The sequence below is a fragment of the Lepidochelys kempii genome, chromosome 14, assembly GCF_965140265.1.
Source record: "Lepidochelys kempii isolate rLepKem1 chromosome 14, rLepKem1.hap2, whole genome shotgun sequence".
NCBI lineage: Eukaryota > Metazoa > Chordata > Testudines > Cheloniidae > Lepidochelys > Lepidochelys kempii.
The window spans coordinates 6,083,957-6,108,878 of record NC_133269.1 but is presented as its reverse complement, the minus strand read 5'-3'; the positions used below and the strand labels follow the sequence as shown (position 1 = coordinate 6,108,878).

At 47.5% G+C, this 24,922-nt stretch overlaps 1 protein-coding gene across 2 annotated transcripts in view; it reads left to right on the top strand.

The window, feature by feature from the left end:
* Nucleotides 1–24,922, top strand: part of MAP2K6 (mitogen-activated protein kinase kinase 6) — a 94,381-nt gene that overhangs the window by 54,552 nt on the left and 14,907 nt on the right. The window contains exons 4-12 of one of the 2 annotated variants that reach the window (XR_012154916.1): nt 1,106–1,219; nt 6,533–6,652; nt 7,761–7,877; nt 8,711–8,762; nt 11,563–11,690; nt 13,178–13,255; nt 18,154–18,293; nt 20,356–20,661; nt 22,855–22,900. Coding sequence is in view for 1 of the 2 variants with exons in the window: in XM_073311641.1 (XP_073167742.1) it covers nt 1,106–1,219; nt 6,533–6,652; nt 7,761–7,877; nt 8,711–8,762; nt 11,563–11,690; nt 13,178–13,255; nt 18,154–18,293; nt 22,855–22,900 (795 nt within the window). In the remaining variant the exon portion in view is untranslated. The remainder of the gene's footprint in view (nt 1–1,105; nt 1,220–6,532; nt 6,653–7,760; nt 7,878–8,710; nt 8,763–11,562; nt 11,691–13,177; nt 13,256–18,153; nt 18,294–20,355; nt 20,662–22,854; nt 22,901–24,922) is intronic. The other variant, XM_073311641.1, reaches the window with a different exon arrangement.

Below are 24,922 nucleotides of genomic sequence, written 5' to 3'. Positions count from 1 at the left end.
ATTAAACAGCAGGCACGGTGTTGGACAGAACAAGATGCTTGGATCCATGTTAACACAAAAAAGGCTAGTGAGGGCTGGTTTTACAGTAAATGTAATTGTGACCAAACAGCCCACGTCCAAGGTGTGCGGTAACACAGTGCGTGCGCCCAAGCTCTCGGAACCCTCTCCGGGTAGCACTTTGCAGGCGGCAGATTTTCCGCAGCTCAGGTAGAAAGCGGTGTGGGATTATGTGCTGTGAATCAGTTCATTATAACCAGTCGCTTTCAGCAGGACGGTTGACTTCTGCGGTGGGGCATTCAGCCGGCTTGAGCAGCGGAGACCTATTTCAAAACCCAGAAATAATAATGAGCAAAATACAGCCAGTGCACAATAATGCGTCGAAAAGAAGAAGGGGCAGGGCAGAAGGCAGAGCTGAAAACAAAGTCGTCCTTTAGGCAAAGCCAAGAGAAAGCAATCGGTAACGCTAGACAAAATAAATCTACCGAGGTTTAAAGTAGCACTCTCAACTCCGATCTGGCCCCGATACAGGTTTGTAGACACAAGCTTTTCAAACCCTAAGACCATTTGGAAACACTTCTTTGGATTATTTTTTTAAAGACATTCCCATGGGAAGAGTTGTTTCAGCATTTTCCGGCAGCGTTTTCAATGACCATTGCAGCACTGAGAACCTGAAAGTGAAAACTGACTAAATGAAATGGGAACTGGCTTGACTTTCCTTGCCTAAAATTTAGGAAATATAACTGAAAAGGTTGGAAAGTCCGTTCTTAAAACTGTTTCAGCTCCATGTGAGGTGCTGTTAGTCACACAGGTGAGGGCTGCACCACTGTAGTGATATACCTCTTCTGGGGCCTAGCTAATCCTCACAGCACTCCTTGGGGGTTAGGGTCAGTATTCTTATCCTCATTTTACAGATAGGGAGACAGGCTAGAGAGGGGAAGGTCATCTGCCCAGTACCACCAGTGGGAGCTGGTGTTCAAGCAAGACCTAGATCTTAGGAGTTCCTGACTTCCTTTATCACCCTGTCCATGGTGCCTTCAGTGAGGAAAACCGCTGCACCTGTTCTGTTGCCTTTGGCCTTTTTCACGGTGGTCTTTTCCTCCCACAGAACTTTGAAGTGAAGGCCGATGACCTGGAGCCGATCTCTGAACTGGGCCGAGGTGCTTACGGGGTGGTGGAGAAGATGCGGCACATGCCTAGCGCACAGATCATGGCGGTGAAGGTAGGGTGAGACTCCTAAGGTGTTTTCTATGTGTGTATGTGTGCTGACCCGTCAGGCTGTCCTCAACATAAGCTTCCACTCTTACCTTCACTCGAGTAGGCCTTAGTCTGACAAGGGACTTACTCTTTCCATGTGGAGGTGCTGAGATGGACAGGACATTAAGCCTAATTCAAGCCCAGATCTACACTTGGAAAAAAGGTGTGTTTTTCAAATGTGACCGCTGACGTGTTCAAAAATCCTAGTGTAGACAGGGCAAGTTATTCATCTGCACACCTAGGACTTTAAAATGCCTTAGCTCTGGTGTTTTGAAAGTACACTTCTTTTCTTAGTGGAGATATACACTCTGGCTTACAGGAACTCCTCACTTAAAGTCATCCCGGTTAACGTTGTTTCGTTGTTACATTGCTGATCAATTAGGGAACATGCTCGTTTAAAGTTGTGCATTGCTCCCTTATAATGTTGTTTGGCAGCCTGCTTTGCAGGCTCGTTGCAGCGAGCTGGTTGGGGCTTGGAACCAGGGTGGGCCGGCAGCCCCCCTATCAGCTCCCCACTCCCCTAAGTTCCCTGTGCAGCAGCCGCCCAGCAGGCTATCAAGGGCCTGCAGTTCAGCTGTCCCTCCCCCCTACTGCCCTGTGCTGCTCCTGTCCCCTGCCTTGGAGCTGCTCCCCTAGCCTCCTGCTTGCTGTGTGGGGGTGGGGAAGAGAGGGGCTAATGTCAGGGTGTCCCCCTCCCCCTTGCTCCTGCACCCCGCTTACCCCATCTCCATAGAGCAGGGGGACACAGGACAGGGCTCAGGATGTAAGGAGCTTCCTGGTGGCAGGTGTGGTCTCAGCTTGTTGATTAACTTAACAAGGCAGTGTACTTGAGTGGGTCAGCGTACTTAAAGGGGAAATGCCCATACACACACACACACGGTGTGTGTCTCTGTCTGCCATGCTGTCTCCCCTCCCTCCATTCCTGCTGCCTTGTAGAGTGTGAGGCTACATTAACAACGAGTTAACCCTTGAGGGCTCAGCCAATTGCTAGTTCATCATTTAGCAGTAAGGCATTCCCTGGGAAATATCCCACCCTCTGACTCCACCCCCTCAACCAAGCTTCACAATCATCATTGCTGTGTACAGTATTAAATTGTTTGTTTAAAATTTAGTGTGTGTGTGTGTATATATATATATATATATATACATACATAGTGTCTTTTGTCTGGCAAAAAAAAGTTTCCCTGGAACCTAACCCCCTCTATTTACATTAATTCTTATGGGGAAATGGGATTCGCTTAACATAGTTTCGCTTAAAGTCGCATTTTTCAGGAACATAACTACAACATTAAGTGAGGAGTTACTGTAGTTTGAAAACCAACTACAGCAGGTGTGAATTTGTCCCATTAAGTCGGGAGGATCCATGTTTTGCACTGCAGGCCACTTAACAGGAGCCTAAGGGTCACATATAATTAAGAGCATCCACTTTTAATAGGCATGTGCAGACCATGGAGATTCCAGAAGACTTGTGGGTGGATGAAGATGCACCACATCACACAAGGAGATGCATTCTCCACAGGCTGTACGTCCCTATTAAGTGTAAGGGCCTTTCCTTTGGCCTCGGCCTCCCCCTGCGTTAGAACTTTAGGAAGAGGTGAATTTCTCTTACTGCAAACAGAATAAAAGGATGCAAGGAGTGTCTGTGTGCACTGTTTATGTATCCCGTCTCCAAATTTAACATGACATTTTTGGGGGGCAAATGGGGTAATCTTTGTTGTAACCCCTCTGACGGAGGCAGTAATTGCAATACACTCTGATCTGAGCCCTGTATTGTGAACTTTACCCATTTCCGTTCATATTAACCTACGTTCATTTTATTTTATCTTTGTCATCATTTCATGGGGTTGCTCCTCTGCATCTTTAGTAATCCATGGGTGGGTATGTATGTATTTATACACCCCCCCCGGCCCCAAGTAAATAGTACCTGTAATAAAAGTACCTTCAGGGACTTTTGGTATTTGACAGCTCTTTAATCTATCAGAAAAAGGCATAACAAGACCCAGTGGTTGGTACCTGAAGTGGGACACGTTCAGATTAGAAATAAAGCCCAATTTTTTAACATTGTGGGGAATTAACCACTGGAATACTTGATGTAGGAATGTGATGGATTCTTCATCACTTTAAAGGCTTTTGATCATGACTGGATCTCATTCATGTAGATATGATCTACCTCAACCAGAAGTTAAGGGCTTGATCTAGAAATTACTCGTTGGCCTGTTATACAGAAGGTCAGACTAGATCATAACAGTCCCTTCTGACATTAAAATCTATAACTCTGAATATACATGCATATGAAGAGTGAGAGGGATACGTAGTATTGGGCAGTGTGTATACCACAATCAGAAGACCTGGGGCCTGATTCTCCTTACACTTACAAAGGGGCAGCAGACCCCCAGACCCTATGCCTCTGACACAGAACATCTGTTTTACAAATGGTGATCGTAGCAGAGCTAATTTGCTGCCACGGTGCCTCCTGCTGGGGATTAGCTCTCTTGGACCACCAGGGCGCCTTTTACTAGTGGTGTCTCACTCGCCATTACTTCCGCTTCCTCCACCGTCTACACCATCAGGACCTGCGTTGCTCCCGGACCACGGTGTCCTCTTGGGACATGGCCCTCCAGCTGTGCCCCAGCCCGCTGTCTCCCCCATTTCGGGGGACAGGCAGTCCTCAGTCCCTCCACTTGCCTCAGCGGCCAACTGCAGTCACTAGTCTAGCCCCTGGCTTCAGGGACAAACTGCAGTCTGGATTTAGGCCACTCTCCTCATTAGCAAGTAGAGGTAAAGGGTGTATGTGTATGGGAAGGAAACCCAGGCCCACCTGCTACTCTGGGTCCCAGTCCAGGGACCCTATAGGTGGCAGCCACTTACTGCCCCTCTTCTTATTCCCGCTGCCTACTTTCCCTGGGCCACTTCCCCCATAGCCCTAGCACCTTCCCTGCCCTTTCTTCAAGGCCTCAGTCTGGCCATGGTCAGCCAAGAGCTCCCCTATTGCTCTGCTACCCTGCCCAGCACTGTAGTATCTTCGGTGCTCCTCAGCAGAACTTCCCCTTTGCTCTCCAAGAAGAGACTGCCCCTTGCTCTGCTGAGCAGCCCTTTATATATGGGCTGCTCCAGCAAACCTTCTCCTGTTTGGCTGGGTTCTCTAAGGATGCCTTAACCCTTCTCCTGCCTGTGTGGGCAGCTGCCCCACCACAGTGACTCTTCCAGCTTCGTGCCTTCATGGCCTCTGATAAATGCAAGAAGCTCAGCATCTTCATCCAGCTTCTGGACCTGCTAGCTTCAGAAAGGCCCTCTGAATACCAACACTCGGAAGCAAAGAACCCCCTTGTTACCAGCTGTCACGAAGTTGCATTCTTTTCTTAAAGCTCCAGCTCCTGGGCTCATGAGATTATAGGAGAATTGCCACTTTCAAATTTTTATTTTAAAGTAAATTTCTAGCCCTCCTGGCTGTTGAGAAAAGCCTGAAAATGTAACCCCTAAAGGTTCTGGCACCAGAAGAGAAAACCCAGACATTAGTTTAAGAAATCTCATGCTTTTTAATGCAATCTCATGATTTTTGGAAGCCTGATTCATAATTTTTTAATCTTGGGGCTGGCAATACTGGGATCCACTTAGGGCTATTTAGTGCAGGGACCGTGTTAGGGTGACATAATAGCAAGTGTAAAAAGTCAGGAGAGGGAGTGAAGGGTAATAGGTGTCTGTATAAGAAAAAGCCCCCAAAATCAGGACTGCCCCTATAAAATCGGGACCTCTGGTCACCCTAGACCCTGTCAGGTTGATGATTTTGTTAAAGTCCTCTGTAAGAAAATTGTAGATTAAAATGGCAATAATTGTTAAACCATAATTTACTTTTTACTGTGCTCCGTTTTTCTGTGGGTTTCTCTTCGCTGGGACACTGAAAATATTGAAAAGTCAGTTTCACTTTTGTTTCTAGTCTCCTGGGGGCAAAACTGTGTTTTTGTTCTGTGTTTGTACAGCGCCTAGAGTAATGGGGACCTGGTCCATGACTGGAGCCCCTAGGTTCTACCACAATATGAATAAATAATAATAATAGTTAAAAAACAAACAAACCCCAAACTGTCTTGCAATTAAAGAAAAAAAGTGAGAACAGATGTGTTGTACATAAGTTTTCTAAAAGGCTATTTTTACAAAGCCTAAATCTTGGGCCGAATTTGAGCTGATATTTTCCTTTTAAAAAAAAAAAGATGCAAGGCTGAAAGTAATGGGTGAAGTGAAACAAAACTCTTAGCTCATCAATACTGCCAAGAACACAGCAAAGCTTTTCCAGTATCTGTGGGACAAGGACTAGTCTTAAGGTACATCTACAATGCAGCTTGGAGGTGTAATTCCCAGCTTGGTTAGCCATACCCTTAGAGCCTGCATTCTGTACATTTCGTCTGTCCTCTTTGTTCTGGTGTCCACCAGGTTCCAAAAGCCCTCTGAAAATGGGTATGACTGGGGTTAGATAGGATGGTGGGAGCGTACAGATCTGTTACTTATTTTCTTCCTAGCTGCTCCACAGTGCTGAGCCATTTAATTCTATTATTAGGCTCCAGTGCCTTTGACCAAAGAGCCTAGAATATCTGCATCTGGTCCACGTTTAACTGTGTGAGCTTATAAAGCTACCCTAGCATCACAGGCACTTGCTGGCAGCTGTCACTGGGGCCTTCCCGTGATGGAAGGAGAGAGAGAAAGAAAAAGAGATGAAGAAAGAGATGTTTCAATAACAATAATCCTTTGCCCTTCTATAGCAGCTCTCCTCCGAGGATCTGTCAGGGCTTCACAGACATAAATCCCACCTCACCCCTGTGGGGTAGGTAAGCCTGATTATCCCTGTTTTACCATGGCACAGAGAGGTTTAAAGACCAAATTTTCAAATGTCCCCTGTAGTTTTGGGTGCCTGATTTGAGACATCTGATAGACTTGTTTCAAGCCACAAAAGGAGTCATTGGGCAGGGATAGAACTCGGGAGTCCTGACTCCCAGGACCAAATTCTCTGCCGGTGTAAATTGCTACAGCTCTGCAGTGGTGGCAATTTACACCAGCCTAGAATTTGCCCCCCCCAGTTCCCTGCTCTATCCATATGACCACAATGCCTCTCAGTTGTAAAGAGAGCCAGGAAAAGGGGAAATGATTTAGAATCCGGAGTAAATGCCGGGACTTCAGTGTGTTGCATTGTGTGGCATTTTCCCCTCATGTAGCTGTTGTGAGCACACATATGCGAGTGAAACACGGCATGCGGCTGGGAGAGCCAGTGCTAAAATGCTCTCTCTTCCAGCGGATCCGAGCCACAGTGAATAGCCAGGAGCAGAAGAGGTTACTGATGGACTTGGATATCTCCATGAGGACGGTAGACTGCCACTTCACAGTCACTTTCTATGGTGCGCTCTTTCGAGAGGTACAGCATTCTGGATTCCTGCCTACGTCTTTGCCTTACACTTACTTGGCTTGGAGGCCACTGTGATGGGCACTGTTAAAAAAATGTAATAGAAGTTAGAAGATTAGACTACATTGTAAGCCTTTCCCCCAGCCATCTAGGCACTTATGCTGTGCCCCTCCCTGGGGTGTCTGTTTTAATACACCACCATTTGTGTGCAATCTGCTATGCAGGTAGGTATAAAGACGTGATCCATCCCTAGGGGAATTTACAGTCTGATTCACAAAGGCTTCCTTGATCAGAGGAGACAAAACCCCCAAGGATCCTGGGTGAGGTGGGGAAAGCCATCTCTATGGCACTACCAGTTTCTATAGTGTTTGTTTAGACCCGGACAGTTGCGTGCTGAGAACATCAGCTCATGGCACATTGAGTTGCCTAGAGTTTAAAGCCAGAAGGACCATTAGATTCTCTAAACTGACCTCCCATTTATCACAGGCAGTAAATCTTACCCAGGCACCCCTAACCCATAGTTCTCTTAAACATCCCTCCAATGGTAAATACTGCTCTAGACGTGAATTGAGCCAGGGAACTAGAGAAGAAAATCACCACTGGGGAATTTTTCAAAAGCACCTCATCCCTATTTTCATAAGTGATTTAGGCCAAAGTGACTAGTGATTTTGGGTACCTCAGCTTTTGGGTGCTGAACCTGGGACACCGTAGAGGGGCCTGATTGTTAGAAAGTGCTGAGCACCCATCCTCCGAAAATCTGTCCCCTTTGAGAAGTCCAAGTTGAACAACCAAAAATGGAGGCATCCAGAATCTCTAGTCACTTGTGAAAATCTTGGGGCCTTAGGAACTTAAGTCCCATTGACTTTCAGTGTGGCTTAGACTCCTAAGTCATTTAGGTGCTTTGGAAAATTTTACCCAATATCTGATTTTTAAACCCTTGAGCCATGTAGTGCAGCACCATATATAAATCAGACACATTGCACTTAACCATTGTGTGCTTGGAGGAGAATGGAAAGCCCAGTGCAATCTTCTATGAGACGTTTAAAAAGCCAGCAAAAGCAAGCCAAGGGCGAGCGCTGTAGGAGAGACTGGGCAGATGTTTGCTTTCTCTTTCCCCCAGGGAGATGTGTGGATTTGCATGGAGCTGATGGATACCTCGCTGGACAAATTCTACAAACATGTCATTGACAAAGGCCTGACGATTCCTGAAGACATCTTAGGGAAAATAGCCGTCTCTGTGAGTACAGGCAGGGGTGATGTTTCTATTCTAAACCTAGGCTGTGAGGATCTAGCGTCCCTGCCATCGGAGCCCTGGGATGAACTTGGCCCACAACCCAGCCCACATGCTAATTCTTATTTGGCTTCCAGTATTTGGTCTGCGGTGACGTGTCTGCATTTATGAGCCATAAATGCTCTCAAATCTGCCGATCTGCTTTTCAATTATGAAGCAGAAAACCCGATTGATGTGGAGAGGGCACAGCAGCTGCTTTTCCTTTCCATCAATGTACGGTCATTCCCAGGAGATCTCTGAGCATGCATATTCCCTTAGAGCAGTATGGATCAGAGGAAGGTTAGCTGTTGGTTGTGGGGAGGGGACCAGCCTGCCAGGGAGGGAGGAAAGCTAGAGGGAGAGTCAAGTGGAAATCAGGGAGGTGTCCTTGCCAGTGCAGGAACTCATTTTGCATGCTCACATATCTCACAACTATTGCCATGAATACTAAGTCCAGACGTGGCGGGGGGCAAGAGCCCCCCAGGAATTCCTTCTTTAAAGATCCTGTGTAGCAAGAAAAGTTGAACGTGGCTCGCCTGGGTGAGCTGCATTCTCAGCTCTCCACTAGGAGTCGCTACCGAGGCACACTAGCCCACACCTGCCACTGAGCACGCTGCCTCCCTAGCACGCACGGCTGTGTGCTGCCAAAATGACAAACCAAGATCGTTTCCCCCAAGCGAGGCCGAGGGGGCGAGCGCGGGGCAGTCGCTGTCGAGGCAGGAGAGGTGAGCTAGCAAGGTGTGATCAGCCACGTCATGCCGCCGCCAGCTCTGGTTCACTGTAGATTTGTTATGTTTCAGATTGTAAAAGCACTAGAACATCTACATAGCAAGCTCTCCGTAATTCACAGAGGTAAGTGTGACCTGCGTAGGTTCTGGCACTGCTTGTTTCTCACTGAGCCCTGTGTCACGCTCTTAGTCCAGCAGGGCTTATACTCAGAGCCTCGCTTGGTGCACTAAAGATAGCCCAAATACATGAGCTTTGGGAGGCAGGGGAAATCCTGTGGTCCAGCAACCCAGGATAACCCAAAGCCTGCTCAGGATGAGTGGTGGGTTGTTGAGTTGCTCTTAAAACTCCCATCGACTTGCCAGCATATCTCCCCTGAAGCTGAACACAGAAAACAGCTTCCACCTTCGCTTGGCTAGCAGAAGAAATGGATCATTTGCCTGCTTGCTTCATTGGATTCCTCTTCTGCTTCTGCTTCCCCATTGCATGCTGGGAAGGGCACAGCTGGCTAACTATGGGCCTAACTCAGAGCTCCTTGAAGTCCATGGAAAGACTCCCATTGGCTGCGATGGGCTTGGGATCAAGTTCTGCATATGCAAACTCCTCTCCGGGTGCAGAATGGGGCAGAACTGCCATTTGGTGGCATTTACACTAAGGCCGGTAGCAAGTCTCAGATTATTCACCCTCTCATGCAGGTCAGATCAACAGCTTAGCCTGTGGGAGAGGCATGCAACATACGTTTATAGATGAACTAAGCTTTAAAAAGCCCGACATAGGTACTAAAAAATAAAAATTGGGGCCTACCGTATTTTCCTTTCTGGCAACCACATTTGATCTCCAGATTTGTGATCAAACCTGCAATGTTTTGGTAATATTAGAGACACTGGCAGGGTAAATATCTTCGTATGTGTTTCAACCCCCCAAAATTTCCTGACCGGTATCAGAAATCCAAAATTATTAAAGCTGAAAAAATGTTTGTTGTGTGTTTGTACAGCACAGTGGGGTCTGGTTCATAACTGGGGCTCTCAGGTGCTACTGTAGCTTACCGTAGCGATAATAATTTATTTCCCCATTTGTTTTTGGGTTTTTTGCCCTCCGCTTTAGTGTCAGATCAGTTTCAGGATCTGACCCTAATGCTCTCTTGCAACATTGAAGGGTTTGAGTTGCAAAAGCTGAAGGGGGCATCATTTCTGTGTCATTCGGGCAGGTTTGTTTGGTTTTTTGTTTTTAGCAGAATCTAAATTTGGGGTTTAAACTCTCTTGACAATGTCCCCTTTAAAGCAACAACCCGCATTCAGGCTGATGCCAAGAACTGACATGATAGGAAACTGACTAACTTACTCTTTTATCAGTTGGCGCGTTTATGTAAAGGATTGTTTTCCATTTGTTGTCATGAAAAAAAAAAAGCCCATATCTGCAGCGTGACTGCTGGGGAAAGAGTTGTTTGAAATGATAGATGTTCAAACGTAACAGGGGATCGTGTCTTGTACATAATGTGTGTAATTGAGGTTGAGCTCCTGCCTTTTGGATATTTTATGGTGGGTGGGAAATGCCATTTCGCTTCTGGATTTTTGTTTGTGTGACTGAGTTCAATTGAAAATTCCTTGTTCCGACATCATAAATGAGGGGGGAAGATCTCAGATGCCAGAGGCTTTGACTGCAAAGAGACAAGATGCTAAATACCATGAACCTCTAGGTTCTGATTAGTGGGCTCAAGGGGATGGTGGCACTGCTAGCAACCCTCAGATGCCTTTACAGCTTTGTATTATTCTATAATATGTGTAGATAGAGCAAATGGTTCAGAAGGAATGGTGGGTGCCTCCAGCATGAGGGATGAGCCCATGGTTAGATGAGGGCACTACCCTAGGATATGAATGACCTGGGTTCAAACCCTGCTCTGCCAAAGGCCTCTTTATGTGAGCTTGGGCAAATCTCTTGGGAAACTGAGGCACAGAGACATTATCTGAATAATGGTGTTAATAGCACTGGCCTCCCTCACATATTGAGTGTGGCATGCTCACGTACTATGGTGTTGGAGGCCAGATAAGTATGATAGAACAATAGAATTTCTGACCCCTTGGGCCTGATTTCCAGGAAGTCTGGGTGCTCCCAACTCCAGCTGAAGTCCGTAGGAGTTGCAGGTGCACCCATAGGGGCTGGAACTAGGGGTGCTGGCTTAAAGTGGTTTCCATCATATACAGGGTTTACAGTTTGGTTCAATTCTTCTCAGCATCCCCACTGTACAAATTGTCCCAGCACCTCTGGATGCATCTCTGATTCAGGCCCAAGGTGACTCAAGTTGGGCACCAAAACTAGAGACCACTCTTGGAAACTTTGGCCTCTGTATCTTGTCTTACGATTTTCTCTTTTCCCCAGCTCTCTATTCTCTCCTCCCATCTTTCCCGACTTCCACCCTTCTTCCCCATCTCCTGGCCCCTTCACATCTTATTTCTGGGGATTTCCTTCATGCTGCTGTGAAAGCATCTTCAGTTAACGCATCCTCACCACGCGGTGGATTTTCACTGCGGAGATTTTTGTTATCTGTGCTGCCGATGGTGTGCTCAACGGGCAGCTTCTGGGTGCTGCTCTGTGACATCGCTCGTCTGTGACATCATGATGCTGCGCCCTACCCAAAGTAACAATAACAGGGAAATCTGTTAGTTTCCCTGGGAGCAATGTTTGTAAGACGTGGGAGGGGCTTGTGTAAATGGGGAAAATCTTTTGCATTTGCAACAGCTCCCAATCTTAGTGCAGTGGCTAAAAAAAGCCCTGCAGATGAGCCTGCGTGGATTGATGCAGTCGATATTGCTTGGGTGCCTTCTGGTGGTAGGAAGCTAACCCGCCTTGTTCGCTCCCAGGGATGCTTTAAAACGATGGGGCTAGGCCCAGTTGTGACAGTGACGATGGTGTGTGTTCCTTCTTACAGATGTAAAGCCCTCTAATGTGTTGATCAATACACAGGGGCAGGTGAAAATGTGCGATTTTGGAATTAGCGGTTACCTCGTTGACTCTGTTGCTAAAACCATGGATGCAGGATGCAAGCCCTACATGGCTGTAAGTTGGGAAGATGTGTGGGAAACTGACTGCCCCACTGTAGAGAGGAATGTGGCAATAGATGATCTTAAAACGGGAGACCTAAAACAGAGCAACTTCCAGCATGTGTCTCAATGGCTCGCTTAGTGAAACATGCCTCTATAGTTATTTATTGTCTAATTATTTGTAAACATAAAGAGGAGGCTCTTACAGCTAAAGCTCAAAGCTGGGAATCAGGACTCCTGGGTTCTGTTCCCAGCTGACACTGACTCGCTGTGTGATCATAAGGAAGCCCCGGTAACCTCACTTTGCTTCAATTTCCCTATTTGCACAGTGGGGACAATAACACTTTTAGCAACATCCAGGCTCCTCTGTGAAAAGTCAGCAAGAGGCACCTGTGAGCACCACGGAGGGGTCAATTTAGAAGGGTCAGGTACATTAGGGCCCATCAGGTTTGACATCCTGTGGGCCCCAGGACAGCTGCTGCTTCAGGTTCACTTAGCAGCCAATGCGTGCAGCCTCTTTTGGCTCTTTAAAGAGATGGTTTGCAATTCCCCTTTCAGTGCCATTGCCCAGCGCGGGAGAGGGTTCACAGTGCTACGCTATTCAGGGGTGCTGTGAACACCGCCTTTTGGCCCATGTTTCCCCCCCACGTTCATAGAATCATAGAATATCAGGGTTGGAAGGGACCTCAGGAGATCATCTAGTCCAACCCCCTGCTCAAAGCAGGACCAATTCCCAACTAAATTATCCCAGCCAGGGCTTTGTCAAGCCTGACCTTAAAAACCTCTAAGGAAGGAGATTCCACCACCTCCCTAGGTGATCTGTTCGTGTAGCAGCAGCTTTGTTATAGCTTCTAAGTCAGGATGGATCTCACCTGCCTTGCACTTTTCTATGCCTATGCGAGAGTGGGTGTGAAACACTAACCCGGGGGGTGGGGAATCCTTCGCCCACAACCCCCGGTGGAGCATTTTACTTTGCTGAGGGGCAAATGCCTACGTGGGGCTTAAGGAACTAGTGAATTGTGGCCTCCAGTCTCCTGGATAAATCCGGGCCAGACCATGTTTCGAATTGGGAACTGGGGAAACAGGAATTCAGCTTTTACTATCTAGATCTCAGAATGCAAATGCCATCCGCTTCCGGTCCCCAGTCTTGTTGCCTGTCCTTGCAGAGACCGTAGGCCAGATCCAGTCAAGAGATAATAGGGGAGTGGAGTTTCAATAAAGAAATGGCCCTATGGGTTTCCTCTCAAAGACTCCCCTCGCGATTGGGGATTGGTCCTGTGCATTCAGCATGGTTAGTGCTGCAGTGGGGATTGCCTGCTGGAAAGCATTCAGAGATGGTGCAGACTTGCTCTGGGGATATTTGCTGAAACATAGGGAATAGTTGCTCAGTATGGGGAGCTCACATCAGTCTTAACAGGCACTCCAAGGGGATGGAGAGGGGCCGAACGATGTAGGGATTGAACCTGTATGTCTATTTCAAACTGTTCTCGTCTCTCTTTCCAGCCTGAAAGAATCAACCCAGAGCTAAACCAGAAAGGATACAGTGTCAAATCGGATATCTGGAGTCTGGGAATCACTATGGTAGAGTATGGAGCCCTGAAAGGGCAGATCTGAAAGGGCTTGGGGTTTAAGGGAACACTCAGCAGGGCTGACAGTCCTCTCTGGTTCTGTTTTGTTTTGGACCTCTCCTTCAGATCACTGACACAGTTCCAGAGCCGGGGGATATTCAGCTCTCTCTGCACCAGTAGCCCAGAGCATATCTCAGTTTAAAGGGGAAGGAGCCTAGTGCTAATTCACTAAGCCACGTAATCTGAGATCCTAGTGATTGTCACTAATCGTACTAGGCAGTCAGCACCTAGAAACTACAGCAATGAACACACTTGCAAAACAGTCAGTCACAGGAGACACAGCACGCGGGGAGATTCCTGAATCCGAGTCACATGTCATTGAACAGAAACCAAGAGTGCGACTCCTCTGAACACCCAAGACAATGTGTAATAAGCTAACCAATAAGCAGGAGAGGACCCTGATTTCTCGAACATCCAAAGATCTCTTTCAGTCTCCCCTCTGAACACCCTTGCAACTCAGCTGCCCACATCCAAGTGATGCACTTAGAGACAGCAGGCCTTATAGCTACAGCAGTCAACCCATAATACTTTTATTATTTAAAGGCACAGTGTTGTATTCTCACATTGAGCTCATAACATAAGAACATAAGAATGGCCATACTGGGTCAGACCAAAGGTCCATCCAGCCCAGTATCCTGTCTACTGACAGTGGCCAATGCCAGGTGCCCCAGAGGGAGTGAACCTAACAGGTAATGTTCAAGTGATCTCTCTCCTACCATCCATCTCCATCCTCTGACAACAGAGGCTAGGGACACCATTCCTTACCCATCCTAGTTAATATCCATTAATGGACTTAAGCGCCATGAATTTATCTAGTTCTCTTTTAAACTCTGTTATAGTCCTATAGTCACAACCTCCTCAGGCAAGGAGTTCCACAGGTTGACTGTGTGCTGAGTGAAGAAGAACTTCCTTTTATTTGTTTTAAGCCTGCTGCCCATTAATTTCATTTGGTGACCCCTAGTTCTTATATTATGGGAACAAGTAAATAACTTTTCCTTATTCACTTTCTCCACACCACTCATGATTTTATATATCTCTATCAGATCCCCCCTGAAACTCCTCTTTTCCAAGCTGAAAAGTCCTAGTCTCTTTAATCTCTCCTCATATGGGACCCGTTCCAAACCCCTAATCATTTTAGTTGCCCTTCTCTGAACCTTTTCTAATGCCAGTATATCTTTTTTGAGATGAGGAGACCACATCTGTACGCAGTACTCAAGATGTGGGCGTTTCATGGATTTATATAAGGGCAAGAAGATATTCTCCGTCTTATTCTCTATCCCTTTTTTAATGATTCCTAACATCCCGTTTGCTTTTTTGACTGCCGCTGCACACTGCGTGGACGTCTTCAGAGAACTATCCACGATGACTCCAAGATCTTCCTCCTGATTAGTTGTAGCTAAATTAGCCACCATCATATTGTATGTATGGTTGGGGTTATTATTTCCAATGTGCATTACTTTACATTTATCCACATTAAATTTCATTTGCCATTTTGTTGCCCAGTCACTTAGTTTAGTGAGATCTTTTTGAAGTTCTTCACAGTCCATTTTGGTTTTAACTGTCTTGAGCAGGTTAGTATCATCTGCCGACTTCGTATCAGTTTAGTATCATCTGCTCCTGAGATTCTCCCACCAGGACAACAGGAGGGTTGTCTTTCACTGTGCAGAGCTAAAAACAGGAAGAAGGGGGTTGGCAGCCACTAAAGAAAAGAACAACATTGACTTGTGCATGCCCGGTGCATGGTTGGGCAATGTAAGTCATCTCCAGGAAGTGACATGGAGGAAAAGAAGGGGGTGCCTCTTTCTGGGACCCTTACATAAAAACCCAGTGGCTTTCACTCCTGCCATGAATGTGGTAGTTCTCAGCCCAAAGATCTCCATCTAAGGCTGCTCCCCCCAATATTTTCTTCCATAATTTTTGGGCAGATGTGGTGAGGGGAAGGATCAGGTAAGAGAAATTACCTCCATGTAATTTCACTTATGGAAACACATTTCTTTTCTGGTGCCAAATGGTTTTCAAAACTGAGCCTTCTCTAGACCAGTGGTTCTCAACCTTTTTGGGCTCAGGACCCATTTGTAAATGTTTATGGCATGTCGCGACCCAGTAAATAGTCTGGGGGTGGAGGCCCTGGGGTGGTTTAGGTCGGATCCTGCCCCCATGGGGGTTGGGTTCTTCCCGGCACTTACCCCATAGTGGCCGCTCCTGTGCTGTGGGGCTGGCTGGGCCTGGCTCCCTGCTCTGGGGGTTGCAACCTCCGGGGGTTGCAACACTACTCAGGTTTGGCCCCGCCCCTCCTCACTGGATCAAATTTGCGGGAGTGGAGTTGTGACCTGGCTCACAGGGTTGCAGTTCCACTCATTCAGATTTGGCCTACCCGGACTCCCATCATTATGATGGAAGGACCAAACCTGAGTAGTGCTGGGACCCCAGAGGCTGCTGTGCCTGGAACGGGGAGGCGAGACCCACCAGCCACATGAGACAGGAACCACGGGAGCTGCCTTGCGACCCTTTGAAACATTCTGGTGACCCAATTTTGGGTCCTGACCCACGGGTTTAGAAACCCTGCTCTAGAGGAAGTACAGCCCATCTCTTTAAATATCTTCTGAATTCCATGTGAATTCCATTGAATTAAGTGAAAAATGACTGACATTCCTTCCGGGCAGGGTGGGAGCAATTTTAAAGGGCAAGAACTGTCTGTGGAACCTCCCTCAGCCAATTCCTGTCTTTTGGACTCCTGCAGTCGCACTGTGTGCCTTCCTCATCCTCTCTAGAGAGGCAGGAGGGTCTGGTGCTTAGGGTGTGCACTTGAGAGGCACAAGTTCAATCCCCCTTCTCTGTGTGAGCTGAGGTAAGTCACGAGGGGACATTTTTAAAAGGGCTGAAATGTCTTAGGCAGTGAGAGTGAAGCTCCTAAGTCCCTTCCAAAAATGGGACTTTAGAGTCCTGTAGAGACTTTACCCTCAGCCCCCGTGCCTCAGTGTCCCATCTGTACAATAGTTAATAGCACTGTGTCCCTCGCAGGGGCGCTGTAAGTCTGAATACATTAATGATTGTGAGGCGCTCAGACATGAAGGTAATGAGGACCTTAGCTAGGGAGTGGTTTAAAGCCCCCTTTAAGGGTACGTCTGCACTGCAGCTTGAGGTGTACTAGACGTGCACATGCTAGCTTTGACCTAGCTAGCACCCAAAATAACAGCATGGCCGTGGTGGCACAGACAGCGGCTTGGGCTAGCTGCCCAATACAGTCCCCTCCTAAGTCCTAGGTCGGTACTCGCTTAGGCTTGATCAAAGCTAGTGCCTGTATGCCCACCTCCAGCTGCGGCATGGAGGTACCCTGTGCGGTGGCTTTTCCCAAGAATAGCTGGCTGCAGTGTTGTGAACTGCGGGGAACCCACTGACCTAGCAGGATAATTCCACCCATGCTCTGCTGGTGGGGCAGTGAGGGTAGGCTGTGACCCTAGGTTGCTGCAGCCTTGTCCTTGGATAACTTGTGTGCTCAGGGTGTGCACAGTCTACTTCTTGTGCCATCGCCCTGCCTCACTCAGCACAAACCAGCAGAACTGGCCTCTTCTGCTGCACCCTGCACTTCCCCTGAGGCACAAAGAATCCTGGGACTCTCCTGGTTGGTGCCTTAGAGACACAACTGAGCCCAGTGTTCCTAAGTTAAATTGCTTTAGGGTTCGACTGCACTGCTTAAAACTGAAAAGCAACTTGAGTGTAACTTCAGCTGGCCAGCTGATGGCAGTACAAGCCAACACTAGCAAAGGGCCTGAAATGCTGATCGGGAAGCATCCATCCCTACTCGGAGAGTCTGTCGTTTCGGAGTCTCTTTGATTTCAAAAAGATAAAAATAAACTTGGTGGTTATTAGCAAAATCTCTCTTTAAACTCAGAATTGGAAGATCTGCCCTGAAATCCAGGAAAACTGGAGTTAAAGGGACTCCACCAACTTAACTTGTCACAGCAATAGGTCAAAGATTGATTTTTAACACCTGAGAGTAGGGTAATGGAGAGAGATAAGAGGGAGAAAAGGTTTTATCTCAGATTTGTTCACTTTGTGCATTTAACTTACTTGCTATATAGTCCATTTCCCCTGTAATTTGAGTGGGTCTTTCACACAGAATAATACATATTAAAAGAAAATTAGGAAATTATCATTGTACTTAGATTGTAAGATCTTTGTGGCCAGGAACTGACCTTTATGATCGGTATGTACAGTACCTAGCACTGTGGGTCTCCAGTCTTGGTTGGGCCTCTAGGCACTCTCAGAATACAAATAATAGTAAAGCTACAAGCTGACAGAGTGGATGCAGTACAGATACCATGAATCCACCTCTCCCTTCTTCCAGGTGGTGATGATACAGACTCGCTTTGCAGGGGTGTGAATGACGGCATAGGGGGTAGGGCAGTGGGGATCGAGTCCTGGAAGCATGAGATGAAGAGAAGTGGAAAAAGTTGTTCACTGATTTATCTGGTATGGGAGAAGAAAAATCAGTGCACCCCCTTGACTGTGTTTTAAAACTGGTTCCACTAGTGTCCCTTGCAAAGTAGGGACCTGCTCCTATGCTCCGTTCTGGCAGAGGAGGATTTAAGCTGAGTGCTAAGTAATGGGGTATGTCTTGGTCTCTCCCATCCCCAGCCCCTCCAGAGAGCAGTGCTGCGGGAAAGAGTGCGCATTGTGTTCAGACAGGGTAGGTGGTGAAAGGTGCCTTGGAAACTGACAGAGCCAGTGATTGAGACCCTTCATTACTGCCGGTGTCACTCGAGCTCTTCGTGGGGCTTTAAAGCCACGAGGCTGCGGGGGGGAGGGGTGTCTTCCGTGCTGATGCCTGCCCCTCTCCCCCCCCCCCAGATCGAGCTGGCGATCCTGCGGTTTCCATATGACTCTTGGGGGACGCCATTCCAGCAGCTCAAACAGGTGGTGGAGGAGCCGTCGCCGCAGCTTCCGGCGGACAAGTTCTCAGCGGAGTTCGTCGACTTTACCTCACAGTGGTAAGCGGATCCCTCCTGAGCTCTGGCTGTGGAAACCCAGGAAGGACCCCCCTCCCGCCCCCACGCATCCAGGAAGCTCAGTCCAAGGCTGAGCCCTGTCTGCTTGGAGTCTGTAGCTCTGATATGTTTTCCTTGCATTCGGTAAAGAGCAAGAGGCTTGAATGCTGGCTGCGTCACTTAGAACAAAGTAAAACTGAAGCCTCCTGCCCCAGCATGCCCTGGGCCTGGAACCAGAATTGTCTGTCACTGGTCAGGGGTGTGAAAGAGGTCCTGGGGGGATATTGTGCTATCAGCGCCAATCTTAAGCCTAATTCTGCTGGTATAAACTCCCCGTTGAGTGTGTGCGACGGCTCCCATCTTGGCCGACACGAGGGATTGAACCGGGGATCTCCAGCATGGCTCCTTACAAGTCACAGCCCCAGCTAGCGAGCCTGGCTTTTTAGGCAAAGACTCAAATGTTGTGTGTATGGGGCATATAACACACACTGTCCAGAGACTCTCACACATCTTAGACATGAGGGAGAAATGCGAGAGAGAACAATGGCAAATCATTTCATCTTTAAAGGGGACACTAGCTAAGTAGTGTGGGTCCCAAACTGGAACTACTTCAAAGTAGTTGTGCTGACCTGGGGGATGTTTCCCCAGAGGTGAGATGGAGGAAGAGAATTTTTCAAGCCACTATATTCTTTGCTGAATAACTAAACAACCCAAGTCACTCCTCGTGCCGCTGTCGACGGGGAGCCATGACCCGGGCACTGGAATTGGCTCCTCTCTTTCCACAACAGGTGGCTTCCCCCAAGAGAAGATTCAGAAATGCACGTACCCCTGGCCCTGCACATCAGCAGCCTCGCACTGCTTTCCTGTGCACGGACACGTGAGCCTGAGTGAACCTTCCGTAAGGCATCCAGGGTGGAACGTGTTTGGGCCTGAGAATGGCTGTTTCCTGTGGCTTTCAGGAAATGTAGCGCTGACCCTGAACGACCCCCCCACCGCCTCAGAGCCCCGGGAAGCTGTGCCACAGAGTGTCTAGCTGAGGGTAGTGGAAGTTCAGAGTTTACTCAGAGCTCGGTCACATCTTCCTTTCGATCAGTGCAGGGGGCAGGCTCTGTTGTGGCTTACAGCAGGGCATCTGCGTCGATTTCAGTGGGGCAGGGTGGGCCCGGAGGCGCAGAAAGAGGAGGTGAGCACGGGGAGAGGTAAAGGATCCATGTTACAGCCTGGGGCACACTAGCGCTGTCAGCAGGTTTGGAAGGCTGCATGAAAGAACAGATCCTTCCTGCCCCCTAAAATAGACTGGCATTTGTCCTTGTCCTGAGGTGCATTGTTTAGTAGCTTCTAGCAACAGCCCTACAGCATTTGAATGCTCCTCCCTTCAGCCTCCCTGGAAACTACTCCGGAGGCCTCCCCCCCTTTCTTTTTTCCATTTGCTGTTTTGCCACTTGCTGTTTGCCAAGTTGGCAGATGGATGGCTGTTTGCATGGTAGCCAGGGAAGTGCTACAGGCTGACAAATGCAGAAATATGAGACTGTTCCTGATCTCCCAGTGTCAGGGCTCACAGCCCTGCCAGCTCCGCTTGTGCCCCAGGAAGGAGTTTATCACATCAGCCCAGTGGACCTTAAGAAACAGTACTTGGGATTCTGCTTTGGGGCCCTGTTTAAATCGGCCACGTGCTCAAGGTTCCTGGAATTTATTTCCTCCTCTTACTATGCAGAATCAATCCCATTTTCCCCACTTCTGCTCTACACACACACACACACAGAGCAGGACTGATGCCCCCCCCCCCCCGGGTAGGGGGAAGTGACACCCCCCGTTTTGGAAGCCAAACACTGAAATTCTCCTTTCTAGACAACCTTCCTTTCCTCCATCTTGCCTGCTTGCCGCTTTGTTATTGTAGGGTTGTTTGAGCAAGCTGGGCAGCTTGTTGTTTTCCAAAGAACGCTGAGCTATTTGCTTTTCCAAGCCCCGTTGCTTGTTGCAGGTCACATGGACTTCACCAGCAGGTTTAAGAAGAGGAAATCCAGACTGTTTGCGATGGTTATAATGATAATATCCTATCTTTTAGGACTTGCAAGAAAGTGTGTGTGCATCTCAGAGGGCCTGATTTAGCATCCACAATCACACTTGATGTCTGTGGGAGCTGCTGGTGCTCAGGACCTCTGAAAACCAGGCCCTTGGTGTCTTTGGCCTGGTTCAACATCACTGAACTCAATGGAAGCAGATTTGGACCCTTAATTTCTGGCCAGGATCGGATCTGGGGGTGTTGGGATGCTGATCTTAAACAAGAAATGTAGGAGGTGTTAAAGAAGCTCAGGGAACTGAAAAGAGAATTTGGCAGAACCAGAGGTTCCATATTGCTGTGAACTCTATGGTCAGTGATGATCAGTAGTGGGTTTTGAAAGGCTTCTTAAAGATTAACGTTAAATTCCTTCAGTAATAACCTGCCGCTGTATGCCGTGGGATTGGTAATCCAAAAATGAGTCTTTTCCATGAAGTCTAAATTAACAAGAGCACAGACCAAACGCTGGATGAGAACACATCCAAGCTTTGAAGCTCACCTTCAGCTTGACTTGAAGCTTGACTCATTGCAGACTTGAAGGATATGATGCATCTCTTCCCAGTCACTTACCACAGTTAGCAGTTTTGACATGCATTATACCAATGCACTGCGGTTACAGTAAACGTGAGCTAACCATGTGCAGCAAGAGACAGGAAATATCTACTCAGCGGGCATCCATCACTTCCCTTGGGCCTGGCAAATCCCACAGTGGAGTGGCTTATCATAGCTGAGGCTCACACTTTTGTTTTGCTCAGCATGACACCTTTCCCCATGGACGTGTCAAGATCTTTTAAAATCACTCCAAGCTTCTTCCCATAAATACACCATCAGGAAGTGAGTAGCGATTACGTCCTGTGATTAGAAGCTATTTTCTGCTGGAGGGAAGCAAAAATAACCTCCCAGCCACCAGCCTCCCGAGCCATCTGTTGTAGTGGAGGAGACTAAAGGATGTTCCGTGTAACTGTCCCCATGCCATAACTGAAGTGCAGAGATAAATAATAGCCAGGCATGGGTTTCCAAGCCATTCAGTTCTCCACTCCCTTGCTGGAGCATTGAGGAGCTGCCAACTTCTGCAAGCCCTGATTTTGCCCTGAATATATTCAGAGGGTCCCTTCAGAGCTCACCAGATGTGCAATGTATTGGCTAGCATGTATGCTGTCTAGGGATGTACCTGCAGGAGTCAGAGCTCCTGGGTTCCTTTTCTGCCACTGACTTGCAGTTTGATGTCTGTCCCCAAATCCCTTCACCTCTCTGCCCCTGGTACTTACTTAGCTCTCAGGGGTTATGGGAAGGTTAATTGGAGAATGCCGGCTGCAGTGAGCTCATATGAACAATGCTGTAGATGGTCTAATTATTATGACAGTGTGTGTATCACTCTCCCTTCATGATTGGCCTTCCACGAGATAATCCTTCTATCGCCACCACTAGAGCTGGGGCAACTGTTTGTTTTTGCAGCTGATGGCCCTGGCATTATTCAATGACTCTGTGGACCACAAGTGAGTGGTGTAGCTTGTCACCGTTATCTGTATGTTTGTTGACCACCAGAGTCCATATCTAGCTCGAGAGGATTTTACTGAAACACAAAGTGCAGTAATTTCCCCTACCACCATGCAGTCCTTGCCCTGGAACTGAGCTGCTCTGGCTGAGGGACTGAGAAACCAAGACTCAAAACCACAGTGGCGGAGTGAGGGTACATGCCATTGGGCTGTCGTGGGGTCATGAACTGAGTGTGCTGAGCCTGCAAGTTCTTGGGGCTCTGTGGCGGGCCACTTGGGGAATAAACCTTGGCAGACAGAGCCACAAATAATGAATAGATAATGGAAAAGGAAGTAACAGAGGGGATAATTTAGAGAGGCCCATGGCTGCAGATGGATGTTATCTTGAAAGTTTTAAAATGCAAAGGATCTGATGGGTGAGATGTGATCGCTAGAAGGCACAGGCTGCCAGCTTTCTCCCAGGATGTCGGTGGGGGTCTGCATGCACAGACTGCAATCGGAGCATGGCCCTAAATTTGTAGCATGTCTTTTTCTAGATAGTGGAGTTTTGAATAAACCCAATCTTGTGAAGTAAGAACACAAATGGGGAAAACAGGACTGCTGGGGAGGTCTGATCCAAATCCCATTTGCAGTCAATAGAAAGACTCTGGTTGACTTTTTAATGAGCTGTAGGCCAGCTCATTATTTGATTCCTGATGAGACTGAATGAATCCGAGGAAGGAGTACATGCTTCAGAGATGTGCCATGGAACGTGGTCTTCAGGAAATGGCATCAGCTGTTCAGAGCCGTGGAAAGGCCAGAGTCACAGTGACGCAAAACAAACTAACTGCTGGGAAATCTACAGTGTTCATACTCCAGTCACTGGAAGGTCCTGAAATCTGAGGGCTGTTGATCGAAAATATGGATGCAGGACTTAAATCTTTGGGTATTTGCGTGGTGTATTTTTATGGCTTTGCTTAAATTACATACAAGATATAATTCTCTTTTTATTTCCTTTCCTTCCTTTAAGCTTGAAGAAGAATTCCAAAGAACGGCCAACATACCCAGAGCTTATGGTGAGTGTGGCAAGGCTAAAGGTACATGGTAGCCAGACTTAAAGCTTAGGTTTTCAAAAGTGACTAGGTTTTCACAGGGGACTAGTGATTTTGGATGCCTTCTTTCATGTGTCTGGAGTTGAGCACCCAAATCACTACTCGTTCTAGGAAATCTTGGCCTAAGTACCAAATTTGGTTCTTTGTTACTCAGGTGCATTTCCCATTCAGATCAAAGGAAAGTGTACTGGTATAACTAAGAGCAATATGTTTCCCTAACGGTGTAATGGACCAAGGGTGTATGGGGAGTACTGCCAGGATGGATGAGGGTGGGTTGGCAAAGGCAAAACTCTCCACTAGGATCTGCATGAGGGCCTTCTACACCCATCCTGAGCAGAGTTTTCATTGCTGTTCCACATGGGCAGCAGGAGCAGAACGTGCAACAGAGATTCATTGCCATGGCAACTTGGAGAGGAGGCTTTTGAACCGAATGATTTCCAGATGTTATTGGCCAGGATCAGCATGTGACCAAAACAAGCATTCACGTACTGAATTTCTTCTGCTGCTTGGAATATATTTGCTTTGGGCAGGGCTGGGGGAAGCAACTGTGGAAAAAGATTAATGATAGGAGGGCAATGCAAGGTAATTTGTGGGCAGTGCTGAAAGGGGCTCAGAGGTCAAGTGTGCTTAGCTACAGGTGAACTCCCAGCTGTTCAGACACTGCTCTAAACTCAGCCAGAGCTGTAGGAACTGATTTGGCAAGAACAGGCTATGCAATGAGGTGTCTTGTACCTCCAGACTGCACTTTGGTCAGAACCTCTCTCCTGATCTTCTGGAGCTACTTCTGCTCCTATTTCTGGTTAGAATCTGGAATTGCCGAGTCCTGATGAAAACACGAGAGAGAGAGAGAAATAACAGAGCTGAATAGCTGCTTGTGAAGTTAACATCCCACTCTCCTAGACATTCTGCTTGGTTTCTATTTTAGCCCAGTGCTTTGTCCATCCCCAGGTGCATGTCCCACTCCCTCCCTGCCATTTCCAACACCTCTTCCATTTGCTGGGACACAGGAAGGAAGTTAGTCAGAAAGTATGAAAGTATCCTCTCTCGTCGCTTCCTCCCGGCTCACTTTACGGGTCTTTGCGATACCTGCTGTAAGAGAGCTTTAAGGTTCCTAACACTCTATAGGTGTTCTCTGCACTGGAAGGTCATGCACCTTTTAAAAATTACTTGTAAGCAGTGAGTAATTCCTGTGGCATTTTTGCTGGGGTCTGTAATGCGATTAGACTATGTAGAGATCTACTTTACACACAGCTTTGCTTGCACACCGACTTTCAGACAAAGGGAAGACCAAATGTTTTTATTTATGATTGAATAGATAGATGTAGAGAGAAAGCAAATCTCAGACCTTTGCCAAATGGCCTTTTATCAAAAAGGCTCACCAGGGCAGATTTGTCTGTTGCAGCATAATACCCATTGGTAGCTGTGCTCACGTCTATTGAATTAGGCCCTTGGATCACCTTTCCAACATATCTCAACACTGTGGTATTTTACGGCAGATGTTAATGTTGTGAGGTCCTGTGGTTTTGGGGTGGTTTTTCTTTTTCTCTCCTGTTCTGTAATGGCATTACAAGTTGCGGTACTGGAACGGACTTGCCTTTTTAGAACACGGCTGCTCTTTGCTTTCCTGTGGAATTGGGGTTTCTCATGGAAAATGTGACTCTGTGTTCTCTGACTTGAGTAGTGGGAAAACAGATACCGGTGGTCTGTGCTTAATTCTTTTTTAAAACCTGTTTCCCCAGGTGAAATGGAGCATGAAACAACAAAAGGAATCCCTCTCCCACAGCTTACAGGCTGTAAAATACAGCCTAGGTCATGTGGAGGTGGCTGGGCAATTAGCTTTGCGCACTGTTCTCTTCCAGCCAGTGGCTGAGGTTGAGATCCTGCAGGGATCAGCATGTGACCAAAACAATAATGGGAATTGCTGTGAGAATTGTTCACGGGGCACTTGTGAAAAGTGACTCAGGTCACTTAGTGCATCTTTCCCTA